This window comes from Triturus cristatus, chromosome 6 (assembly GCF_964204655.1).
Source record: "Triturus cristatus chromosome 6, aTriCri1.1, whole genome shotgun sequence".
Taxonomy (NCBI): domain Eukaryota; kingdom Metazoa; phylum Chordata; class Amphibia; order Caudata; family Salamandridae; genus Triturus; species Triturus cristatus.
In genome coordinates, this window is record NC_140589.1 from 1,347,958,029 (window position 1) to 1,347,971,597 (window position 13,569).

Genomic DNA, 13,569 nt, shown 5'->3' on the forward strand with positions numbered 1-13,569 from the left:
TGGATGAGGGTCGGAGAAGTCTGGAAGTCAAGGCTCTGGTCGGGCTCTGCAGTCGGTTCCTCGTAGAACGGTCGCAAAGCAAAGGGTAGTCTCTTGATGGTGCCTGTTTGCACAGGGTAGCCACTCCTTGGCTACAAGGGAGATTCTTCAGTCTTCTTCTTTCGTCGAATGTCGAAGGTCCAGAGTTTCTGTTCAGTTTTGCAGGTTCAGGATAATCTAAAGTCTTGAGGCCCAACTCCCACTCTTATACTAATCTGGGGGGCTGGGATACCTGCTAGGTCACGCCTTATGGGTGGGACCTGGGAGGGGGTGGTTACACCCACTTCCCTTTGTCCAGTTTCGCGCCAGAGCTGGGGCTGGAGTGCCCCAGCGCCGGTTTGAACTGGACTATGCAAGGAACACCTTGTGTGCCCCAGGCATGTCTCATTCCTTTCAGCCCACCCTGCCCCAATACACTAAAGGCTGTCTGGGGAGGTGCTAGCACCTCCCCAAGCAGGAAACCTATTGTCCAAGCCTCCCTTGCCAGGATCACTCCCAGCAGCAGGGGGTCAGACTCGTGTCTGTGGCAGCAGCATCCATTTTGTGATGCTGAAGCTTTGGTTAGAGTTAAACAGCAAAGTAGGATTTTAACATGTCTCTCCCTCTAGAAGGGAGGAATAATATCCTCATCACCAGAAATGGTATGGGGGTATTATTCCAAAGTGTTAGACACCTTACACGACATGTTTTGATAAAGCCAAACCATAGTTACCATAACCGTTTAAGATTATAAGGCACTTTAAGAGTATATGGTAGGCTATATCATAGAACAGCTATAAGGACATGGTTCCGAAAGCTGCAGACAGGCTCAGCTCATGCTAGAGCACCATCTCACATGTTACCAAGCACTCTGCCTCCAGGATTGTTAAGGCCTGCCATAGGAGTGACTGATAGGTACACATGTGTCTATATATAAGGGCAGATATAGGCATACTATATCTAAGCAAGGGGTGATTACACGACCTTGCCCCAGCTGAGTGATCAGCCAGTTGTGTCTGATTGGAAGGCCAGACCAGGGGTGGCATAATACATGCTGCAGCCCCTGGGAGGCCTAGGGTACACCTATGCCCTGGGTACCTAGGGTACACTGTACAGGGTCCAATAAGGTGATCCTTACCAATTGGGTATGTACCTAGGGTACATGGAGTCCATTTTACAGAGAGAGCAGACAGCCTGAGACCCTGAATGGCAGGATCTCTGGCCAACTAAGTCGAAAAACCAGCTAGACACTAGGCAAAAAGTTGGGGTAACCATAGTCAGATATCCACCTTCCTACAATGACCAACTCTTCGTTGGCTACGTGGGCGCTAAGAAGGGGTGGACGGTGCACAAGCGAACCATCTCTCGGTGGGTCGTTTTGTGCATCAAAGCGTGTTACTCCTTAGCTAAAAAGGAACCTCCCATAGGGCTGAGGGCCCATTCCACTCTGGCCACGGCGGCGACGACTGCCCCGGGTCGGGGAGTCCCCTTGCAGGACATCTGTCAGGCAGCAACGTGGGCCTCGCTGCACACTTTTGCCAAGCATTATTGCCTGGACAGCCAAGTCCGGAGAGACGGTTTCTTTGGCCGTTCTGTTCTCCAGGACTTTCTGGTGTGATCTTGGTTCGTAGACCCACCACCGGGGTTGGTATTGCTGGGGTATCTATTCTAAGGTGAGGAATCTAACTAACGTGTTTCTTTCATATGAACAAGTTACTTACCTTCGGTAACGATGTATCTGTAAGAAACATTAGTTAGATAGATTCCTCACCGACCCACCCATCCTCCCCGTTCTGCGAACCGATATCTAGGGTTGAGGTTATCCCTTCCAGGGCCCTAGCATTTTTTGGCACCAGTGTCGGTCTCTTGCATGGCTCTGCGTTTCTGGCGCGGAAAGCTATGTACAAGAACTGATGTCAGCGCGCGTGGGCGGCGTCTAAGTACTCCGACGTCATTCTGGCGCACGACGGATGCGGAGCCGCAGACGACGCCTAGCGATGCGCAAGGGGTATTGCTGACGAAAAATCTTTCCGGATCCAGCCTGACGCCTGGGGATATTCTAAGGTGAGGAATCTAACCAATGTTTCTTACAGATACATCGTTACCGAAGGTACGTAACTTGTTCTTCACATGCTCAGTGCTCCATGGTTTCCTTTTCTTACCACTCGTACAAACAAGCTACCTTGGAAGGGTTTTTGTTGTGGGATGTTTTCAATAGGTGAGCAGTTTGTAGGTAAGAACAAAAAGTTACTAACCATCAGTAACTGTCTTTATGATGGATATTTTTATCTGTAGATTTCTCACCTGTAGAACAGTCCCCAGTCATCAGACTGGATCGGGAAAACTTCAAAGCAACGGGGTTGCCAATAGAGGGTGCCATCGAGGCCATATAGTGCTCGTCTGGTGCATTTACGTTGGTTTTCTTTTTTCAGTAACTAAATATAACAAGATTGTGGAGTGTAGAGGAAGGGCATGTGTAGGCGTTGAGGTGGATACGTCCTCCACTCCAGAGTAGTTAATAAACAAAAAGATCCACCTTTGAAAAGAAAGGTACTGAAGATGCTGAATAAATTGGGGTCGTTATAGGTGAGTGTCCCAATATGGTTGGGCACACACAGTGTTGTTTAAATACCCCTCACACACCAAGAATGGCCCATGGTGTCATGCTTCATCATAGGGGTCTTCCCGCCCCGCTGCGGGACGGGGCGTGCTACGACCTACGACTACGTGGGAGCACTGATGATAAAGTGCTATGTGTGATGCAAAGGGGAGGGTCTGATGTGGTTGTAAATATGTGTTTGTAAAAAGCACCTGGCCCCTTAAGACAGAAAAAACTTTAATATGTCCCGGGAGGCTGGTACTGCTAAAAACAGGGGTGCGGAGTTTGCCTACGTAATGTGTAGTTACTCCTTGTGAGTCAACATGTTTCGATGCAAAAGCATCTTCATCAGGACAGGAAAAGATCCCTCCCGACTTGAAGGCATGTGCTTAACAATATAGAGAAGTGAGAGATGCATTCAGTGGTGCACGTATATACAATACCTACTCGTATGTATGCATATCTGTAAAAACAAGGAAGAATAAAGGCATCTTCAATTTCCTGGAAACAGAGCGTGGTACCTGTAAATACAATGGATGCGCCACAATGTGACCTAAAACGCGTGCTTCAGCTAGACTTTAGCGTTATCAGGAAAAGGTGCAGTGACCTGTAAAGGAAAGGACAGTACAAGACACTACAGACAGAAAACACACACTCTATAAATTTTCGTGAAAAATAAGTGAAAAATAATAAGTGGTCCAGGTGGGTAATACAGTTAAAAAGCCCAAATGCATACTTATATGTATGTGAGGTTAATGCCTCATGAACCTTGAACAGGTGGAATCGTCATGGGACCTCAATTCTAGTGGGAAAAACGGAGGAGGTACAGCATCAGGCTTTTACCTTGAGTGAATGTCTCGAATGCTGAACGAGGTCTGCTTCCACGGGCGGCTGTGCCGTACTTACGTGCCCTGACTGGAAACTCGACTAGAGTCTATCCCTCCCGCGGTTCCGCTGTGTAATGGGACCATGGCGGGTGACTGCTTTTAAACTACCCGTTAATTTCTTAAATGCGAGTCAGCTGGTGGTGACGGGGGCATACAAGTATACTTCCGGGTTAGAACCCAGGCGAAAACTAGACTGCGGTATCGGTGCAGGGTGACCCGGAAGTGAGGGAGGTTCCTTCGTTAGTTTCTATGAAAGAAGTGGTGACGGGAGTAAAAAAATAATAATAAATAAAAAGGGGAAATAACTTTATTGACTACGGAAAATGTCCTCAGAACTCGACATAATGTCTCAATATAGTCAGAGCAGTCTCCGTACTAGACTGTGTATGTTTCCAGCGCGTTAACGATATGGGTTGCGAGCTCAGGATTGTAAAAAAAGGGCACGCGCATGATTATACAGGCGTACTTGTATGAAGCCCGTTAATGCTATGGCTAGCGTGCTTAAAAATGAAACCCACTTAAAATTAAGCGGGTGTGTTGAAGATTTGACAAAGGGTAAGAAAAGGGGGGGGTGGTGGTGGTTATGCTTATATACGTCAGCGTGACTGCGCCGTGGGAGTGACACCTGACAGGTCTTAATAAACAATATGTACCCACACGAGACGGTGGAAAAAGGCCATGTCAAAGATTGGTTGAAAAGTTGATGAATGACATCGCAGTTGGGAGAACCCGGTATTAGGTCAATTGTGCCCAAGGTATATCATCGTTGAGGCCGGTTATGTGCGTGCCCAGGCGGAACACCCATCGTTGTTCTTTTTCAAAGAGTCCACGATCATTGTTAAGTTGTTCAATGATGGTCCATTTAATTTCATCCACGCCATGATTCATGGTCAAAAAGTGGGTTGCCATCTTGGTTGTGCTCTTCTTGCAGCGGATATTGCTCTTATGTTCTCCAATCCGCACCTTTATTTGTCTCGTGGTCATACCGACATACTCCATACCGCATGGGCAGGTGATAAGGTACACCACATTCTTGCTGTTACAATTGGTGAATTTGCGTTGCTCCCATGATGTACCATTTGCAAAGGTGAGCTGGGTACTTCTTTTAGTGAGAGAGCATGTACTACACATGCCGCATGGGTGATGCCCTTTGATGGGTGGTAACATACTACACGTGTCTTGACGTGCTGGTGGAATACGTGGTCTGGTGTGGACCAGGATGTCCCTCAGACTACGGCCGCGTTTATGAGAGAACATTGGTTTTGGTAGGTCCACTTTTTGACCATGAAACATGGCGTGGATGAAATTAAATGGACCATCATTGAACAACTTAACAATGATCGTGGACTCTTTGAAATAGAACAACGATGGGTGTTCCGCCTGGGCACGCACATAACCGGCCTCAACGATGATATACCTTGGGCACAATTGACCTAATACCGGGTTCTCCCAACTGCGATGTCATTCATCAACTTTTCAACCAATCTTTGACCTGGCCTTTTTTCACCGTCTCGTGTGGGTACATATTGTTTATTAAGACCTGTCAGGTGTCACTCCCACGGCGCAGTCACGCTGACGTATATAAGCATAACCACCACCACCACCCCCCCCCTTTTCTTACCCTTTGTCAAATCTTCAACACACCCGCTTAATTTTAAGTGAGTTTCATTTTTAAGCACGCTAGCCATAGCATTAACGGGCTTCATACAAGTACGCCTGTATAATCATGCACGTGCCCTTTTTTTACAATCCTGAGCTAGCAACCCATATCGTTAACGCGCTGGAAACATACACAGTCTAGTACGGAGACTGCTCTGACTATATTGAGACATTATGTCGAGTTCTGAGGACATTTTCCGTAGTCAATAAAGTTATTTCCCCTTTTTATTTATTATTATTTTTTTACTCCCGTCACCACTTCTTTCATAGAAACTAACGAAGGAACCTCCCTCACTTCCGCGTCACCCTGCACCGATACTGCAGTCTAGTTTTCGCCTGGGTTCTAACCCGGATGTATACTTGTATGCCCCCGTCACCACCAGCTGACTCGCATTTAAGAAATTAACGGGTAGTTTAAAAGCAGTCACCCGCCATGGTCCCATTACACTGCGGAACCGCGGGAGGGATAGACTCTTGTCGAGTTTCCAGTCAGGGCACGTAAGTACGGCACAGCCGCCCGTGGAAGCAGACCTCGTTCAGCATTCGAGACATTCACTCAAGGTAAAAGCCTGATGCTGTACCTCCTCCGTTTTTCCCACTAGAATTGAGGTCCCATGACGATTCCACCCGTTCAAGGTTCATGAGGCATTAACCTCACATACATATATGTATGCATTTGGGCTTTTTAACTGTATTACCCACCTGGACCACTTATTATTTTTCTCGAAAATTTATAGTGTGTGTGTTTTCTGTCTGTAGTGTCTTGTACTGTCCTTTCCTTTACAGGTCACTGCACCTTTTCCTGATAACGCTAAAGTCTAGTTGAAGCACGCGTTTTAGGTCACATTGTGGCGCATCCATTGTATTTACAGGCACCACGCTCTGTTTCCAGGAAATTGAAGATGCCTTTATTCTAACTTGTTTTTACAGATATGCATACATACGAGTAGGTATTGTATATACGTGCACCACTGAATGCATCTCTCACTTCTCTATATTATTAAGCACATGCCTTCAAGTCGGGAGGGATCTTTTCCTGTCCTGATGAAGATGCTTTTGCATCGAAACATGTTGACTCACAAGGAGTAACCACACATTACGTAGGCAAACTCCGCACCCCTGTTTTTAGCAGTACCAGCCTCCCGGGACATATTAAAGTTTTTTCTGTCTTAAGGGGCCAGGTGCTTTTTACAAACACATATTTACAACTACATCAGACCCTCCCCTTTGCATCACACATAGCACTTTATCATCAGTGCTCCCACGTAGTCTTAGGTCGTAGCACGCCCCGTCCCGCAGTGGGGCGGGAAGACCCCTATGATGAAGCATGACACCATGGGCCATTCTTGGTGTGTGAGGGGTATTTAAACAACACTGTGTGTGCCCAACCATATTGGGACACTCACCTATAACTACCCCAATTTATTCAGCATCTTCAGTACCTTTCTTTTCAAAGGTGGATCCTTTCTTTTTTCAGTGTCTTCAGGACTGATCCGAGTTGTGTCTCCTCCCAAAAGGTCTGGGTTCCAACGCTGCAAGAATTACAAGGGACAGATGTCCACTACACGCCCTCACGTGGAGTTGAGGGTCTGGCCATGACTTGAAGGCCTGCCCCTCGTGCCTCAGCATGCATCCCAAGGCCATCATAGAACAGGAGGGCAAACTTATCATGGCCAGAGCAAAGCACAAACATAGACCCCAGAAGCAGTCCCTGCACCAATTTCGTTATCCGTCATCCTCTTCAGCCACGAAAGAGGAAACACTGAAAGAACAACAATACCATTCTCCATCTCCCACAGGACCTTCTTCCTCAGAACTGAAGCTTGTCGACCTGACGCCAGTGGATCCTCAGTGCATCCCTGTGCCTCCTATGGACTCTGCTCCGGACTGACTTTCACAATCCCCGGAGCCCTCTGCTGCAGTATCTCTATATCACGAGCTTCCGGTGCTGGCTTTGACATTCCCCGAGTTTCTGATTCCGGGATTAGATCCAGCTGCATTCCTTAATGCCATGTATTCCATCTCTGCGAATGCCTCAGTGCCGTTAGGCGCCCCTTCCAGTCATCAACTCAAAATGGGGAGACACTGTTCCGTAGATTGGGGTGCCAGGAGTCACCCACTCAACCCAACTAAAAAGAGAAAAAGAAAGAAAAGATAAGAGGTAGTCCTAAGTCTAGAACCCACTGGTCCGAGGCAAGAACAAGTCTTGTCTCTTCTTGCCCTCACACACCCCAAAGGATGTCATGCTTTTGATCTTTTGAGAACTGCCGTCAGATGGGTGTGGGTGTGTGTGGTGAGTCCTATGAGGAGGGTGAGTGCTAATAAGTAAAAGGGATAAAACAACCCTCTGTGAGGTCAAGGAAGGCCACAACTGTGTACCCTACAGTTAGGCTACAACTGAATAGTTGAACCGCTCCTGATGTGACCTAAAGTCAAATGGAGAATTGCTCCATGGGATAGGGGCGTAGGTAGCCCGCACCTTTACAGGGGGTTTCGCTAGAGTGCTGGCTCTCAGCACCTACCCGTCCATACTAGCAGTTTCACACCACGACTTGTTTTTTGGTCCTGATGAAGCGCCACAGATCTTTGTGACCAGCCGGGCGCAAAACATGTCGACCTTTTAGTTACCTGCACACATTACGGCTACTGGAGTAACACACCACCTTTGGGTTTTTTATTCTGACAAGGGTACCGTCACAATAAATATCCCCTTTTGGTAACCCATAGCCAATCAAGAAATTGACATTATGCATGGGTGGTGTCTAACTGCAACTCTGCTCCGTCACTTCTGAGGTGCAACGAGGTCAACGCGGAGCCATAGGACACCATCTAGTTCGTTACGGTTTTGAGACTTTAACTTTTTAGGCTTGAGGCGATCTTTGGAACAGGACATAGTCTTTGTTGCAGAGAGAGACTGTGAGGCTTGTCCCAGTGTACTTTGGATTTGCTGGACCGTCTTCGACACTGCAGCGCAAAGAGGCTTTTAATGAAGCCAGGCTGCACATTTTCAAGACAATGCCTTCGCTCCCTGGAGTGCCATTGGATCCCACGTAGCCAAAGGGTCACTAGTTGCACTTTCGCTGTTGGGTGCCTCCCCTGTGCTGATTGACCCTGCTTGGCCTCCATCTGGTTCCTTGTTGGAACTAATCTGTAGCTCCTCTTCTGCCATGGGTCCACGCCGGTCCTGGCTGCACCCATGCTGATTCCAACTCAAGCTGCTGCTCTGCCAGATTTGATCGTAATGCTAATCTCCGATCTGGAGCAGACATCTGCCCACCTCAGATCTATTTCATACTGTAATATCACCAAGTATAGCCCTCAACTTCAGGAAGTGACCCCAACCTTTCCTTTGACATCAGTACTGTAAAGTGACTACTGCCCGTTTGTCACAAGATCAGACACTGTTCAAGGACTGCACAACTTTCCACATGGCAATGTAGAAGATGACGACACTGACAACTCCCTTCCTCCTCAGTATACTAAGGCTAGATTGTAAGTGGACCTACGCAATGCTAGTGGTTTAAACACTTTTCCTGAGATTGAGTTTGACTCTCCTCCTGGTCCACCCATGAAGGAGTTCCTCCTTCATGGAGATTGTCCATCGGGCAGGCAACGGTCTTGATTTTACAGTTGCCTATAGTAGAAAGATATTCTACTGACTGCAAACTCTCTGCCTGGACATGCCATGTCGGAAACCCTTGCTGCCAATCACTAAGGCTCCAACAGCCACCTCATTACCAGTGTTTTGTTGGTTGTTCCCTGTTGCTTATGCCCTTCGGGGTCCAGAAATCACTGACTCTCATGCTGTGGTTCGAGAATGCTCTGCGGGTGCTTCTCCCGTATTTCTATTAACTCAGTGATGTCAACAGGTGAGACCATTATGCTTACTTTTTGTGCAGATGTTTTGGTCTCATCTTCTGGGTTAGGACATCTTGACACGTTATGGACATCGTAGACCTGATCTGCCATAAATTAATCTGTCCTAGATCAGTGTATGCAGGAGAGCACCTCCAGACCATTTAGTCTGCATGCTTACCTACCTTGCATGGATCAGCAAGCCTAATCCAACCCATTGGACCACTAGCCTCTGCAAACTCAACTACAGAGATTCACCCTGGTCTTCTGAACCAGAAACATTTTACACAGCCATTGATAACCAAGGGTTCGCCACTTCATAATCAGTTCAGTCTTTCCTAGCAGACCTTAGATCATGCCCTACTAGCTAACAAATATCTTGTCTCCCTATGAATCAGCTACTCTTCTCCATGATATGAGCACCACACATTCCAGCAATATTCAGTTCCGACATCTTTCTTTGACATGTAGGACATCAGACTCACATTCCCAAGCACCATACCTGCACTTACTGAAATGTTTGTGCAGCGAATGCAGCTTAAAATAATTTGGAGATGTTTGTCATTTTTGCTGCCTCTTTTATAAAAATGCCAAATAGAATTAGTCTGAATTCCCGTTGAAAAAGTAAGTCAGATCTATTGTTTGTTACATGTTTCATTGAACTCAAAATAGTCTGACGTCCTGAGTGTTACTACTCAAATGGCTGAATTAGATGGACAAGCTAGGCTGCTGTGTAGCAAGTTTGATGAACATTTGTAGTGCTTGTCTGATTTCCCTGTTTTGTTGGTGCACAATTTGAATGTGCTTGGCATTTTACGCAAAATTGTGTCTGTTACAGATGTTATGTTTGTAACTATAATGTTTCAAATTATTTTGTTGCAGGAATTTCTTCGAGAGATCTTCAATTTATTGTTCCTGTTGCCTAATTTAAAGGATAAGCTTCAACCAAAATGTAAATCTCACTCTTCCAGAGCTGCAGCCTATGACTTGTTGGTCGAAATGGTAAAAGGTTCTGTGGAGAACTACAGGTTGTTGCACAACTGGGTTATGGCACAACACATGCAGTGTAAGGATATATCAATTTGTATTTTTGTTCCATACTGAGTATTTTGTTTAAATTAGATGTATTGTAAGGAAATATTGATTGTGTTGAATTTTTGTTTCAGGGTCTTAAAAATGTCCATTATTTCAGATCACGTTGAAATGGCTTAGGTGTGTTAAAGTCAAGCTCTGTAAACCAGCAAGAAATGTCAGCTGTGTTTCATGCCATAGCTGGTGAAAGATCAGAAAATCTATGCTTAGAATGCGCACGTAACTGAACAATGTCTGTAGGAGGCTGGCTTAGAATATGGTGCACACTCTCAGGAGTGATGCACCATGCGCTAATCCAGGCAACCCTTATGGTGATGTTAGTGGTCTTTGAGAACCATAGTAGGCTCTCAAAGTGGTAGCTGTGGCGAGCAGCCTTCTGGCTCATCTTGAAAGAGTGTAAAGCTGCTTGTTTTACCACATTTAATCAACCGTGTAAATTAGATTAAAAAGAACCACACAGTGTTTTATATAAATAAGTCTATTTATTACACACAAAAAATTCACGAACACATTGGTATATCTCCTACCCAGAGATATCAACAATACACACAAGAATACTTCAAAATAATTAGGTAAGTAGCACAAATATACACCGATCTCTAGGTGGAGACTAAACCATAGACTAAAAAAGTAGAGTGTGAACTACAAAGCAAAACGGGACTTAGACCAGAAGACTAAGGAGTTGTGGACACAAGGAACCACCCATGGTAACCACCCAGGAACCCCACAGGGGCCCTTCCCAGAGGACCCTAAAGAAACCCTTTGGAAGATGGAAGGTTGAAGAGCCACTCCACCCGTGGATGCCCCAGGAACCAGGTTACCTGAATCACAGAAGCCGGGAGCATAGGGGTGAAGTGACGTCGGAACCTGCCGTAGATGACAATGGAAGACTTTGAAGAAGATGCCTCGGGAGAAGCCTGTGAAGGAGTCCGGTGATATCAGAGGGTGGATTATTGAAGAGGAGAACCTGCAAGTAGAGGGGAGAGAGTCTATGCCTCTCGGAGGTGACCAGGAGGCACAGAAGCACAATGTCCGCCTATGTCGAGAGGTTCAGGAGTGAAGACTGTGACCTTGTCGCTGCAGCTGTGAGGACCAGGCAATGCTGAGGAAGACATGGAGCCGTGCACAAGCTGTCCCATGTTGGATGTCGGTGTCTAGGTGGTCAGTGTCCGGTGGGAGCGCTGACAAGCCTTGGTAGCCGCAAATGGTGTGGAGAGCGATAAGGTGCAGACGTTGGGACCAGCAAGGTCCACAGGACTCACCAAGTGCAGGAGAGTTCGAGCAGGCCCCAAGCAAGCAGGGGAGCCCACTGAAGCTAAGGCAGATCCTTGAGAGGGGACACAGGCACAGGAGTAAGAGGAGGACATTAAGCAGCCCATCAAAGATTGAGGTCCACGGTGCAGAGGATGCAGTGAGGATGCTGATCTTCAAGGGATGAGGTGCTGGAGGCGGGAGCTTCTCGTAGCCCAAAGATCTCTGGAGTGCAGAGCCAGCAAGCCTTGGCAACCACAAGTCGACACGGTGCTCAGGGGTTTGGTCCCAGCGGCTCCCACGAGGGATACTGTCCCCAAAATTGCAGAGAAGACTTGTCAGGCCTCTAGGAGCAGCAGAACCACCATCTGTGTTGCTGGGTCTCAGGAAGTCCGTAGGACGACAGGAGCAGCCGACCGGTCAGCTTCGTTGCGGTCCCTGCAGATACAGGGGAGTGACTCCTTCATTCCAAGGGAGATTTCTTCAGATGTCCTTGATGACCACAGGTCTGTTGAAGAACCTGGAAGAAGCACAGACACAGACAAAGGAGTCTTGAAGAACAGCGAGTCCAGAAGCAGCAGGAGTCTTCCTTGATGCAGTCTCGGTTTTTGTCAAAGTCCAGGTGTCCAGACAGTCGAAGAGTGTGTTGGTTTCAGAGGTGAGTCTTGTCCCACAACAAATCTAAGGATCCACCCACAGGGGAGCCCTTAGGTACCCCAAAGAAAGGTCTGTAATGACTCTGGGGTCCCTCCCGCAGGAGGAGCTGGACAGAGGGGAGGATACTCCCCAGTCCTTTGTCCAGTTTCGCGCCGGAGTGGGAACCAAGGGTTCCTGAACTGGCTCAAACCGCAGTATGCAAGGAGGGCACCAACTGTGCCCTTCAAAGCAGCCTTGTTGTGCTGGAAATCTATTGTTGTACATTCCTCTGCTCGAGCTTAGTTCCGCAGCACGAGGGCAGAATCGTGTCTATGGTCGGCAGCAGGTATAGCTTACTGGTAGACCCTGAAAGGCTGTTACCGGCAGTACGGGAGGGGGGATCCCCAAGGGAGTCCCCCAGTACATGGAATTATATTTCCAGCACCGGCATCGGTGTTGGGGTATTATTCAAACATTCGATACCTACCATGACCAGGTTTGGTCCAGCCATTATATAGTTAGACATCTCGCAATGACTAATGTCGACTATATACCTTATAATGGCTGACCGCACTTCCAAAGCCTGGAGAATTGACTCCGGGGGTTGTAGGGGGTGTCATGCTCAGGCAGGGGCACCCTCACACTAATAACCAAGCACCCTGCCTGCAGGTTTGAAAGGCCTGCCATAGGGGTGACATATAGGTTTTAAGTGCAGTGACTTCAGATATAAGGAAACTTATATCTGTCATGAGGGGTGCAAGCACCAACTCACAGAGGCTGCAATGGCAGGCCTGTAGTCACAGTTTAAGTGGCCTCCCATGGGTAGCACAATACATGCTGCTGCCCATGGGAGACCCTTGGTGTACCTATGCCCTGGGTACCTCAGTACCATATACTAGGGACTTATAAGGGTACGCCAGTAGCCATTTGTGGAGGTACCAAAGTACTTACCAGAGCCAATTTAGGGGTGAGAGCACAGATGCTGGGGTCCTGATTTGCAGGAACCCAGTAAACCAAGTCAAAAACACACTGATACCATGCAAAAAGTGGGGGTAACCATGAACCATATCCTACTTTCTTACAATAACTATGTTAAAAGCATCAGTAAATCTAATTACGCCAAAAGTGGCCATTGCTCAGACTCTGGTACAATGAGCAATCTCTTATTTTAGTCAGTGTCTTGGGTTCATAAATGATCATGCTACGTCATCCTTTCAACTGTCTGAACATTTTGTGTCCATGGGCGTGTGTGTTTTTCATTGGAGCTATCTAAAGAGAAATGTGGTGATTCCTAGAATTGTTGGACATACAAACTTTATTCAATGAACACACTGCAGTCCAGTGTTGCACTGAGCAAGTTTATTAGAGAATATTGTTAGAAAGAGGTGTTTGCCGGAAGGCACTACTTTGGACCTGCACCTTAGTACACAAAATAATAAATACGTAACAGATTAAGAATGGCAAGTACATTGAAAACAGATTTGCTGAAGTAGATTGTGTTGTTCGAGGATATAATTTGAGACACAATGGGAGCATCGATTGAATGGAAACACACATTTGCCAGGCCACGAG

At 47.0% G+C, this 13,569-nt stretch overlaps 1 protein-coding gene across 1 annotated transcript in view; it reads left to right on the forward strand.

The window, feature by feature from the left end:
* The window catches only part of USP34 (ubiquitin specific peptidase 34), a 2,509,780-nt gene that overhangs the window by 913,758 nt on the left and 1,582,453 nt on the right, over nucleotides 1–13,569 (forward strand). The window contains exon 41 of the mRNA XM_085612349.1: nucleotides 9,901–10,084. Within this exon, the coding sequence (XP_085468475.1) occupies nucleotides 9,901–10,084 (184 nt within the window). The remainder of the gene's footprint in view (nucleotides 1–9,900; nucleotides 10,085–13,569) is intronic.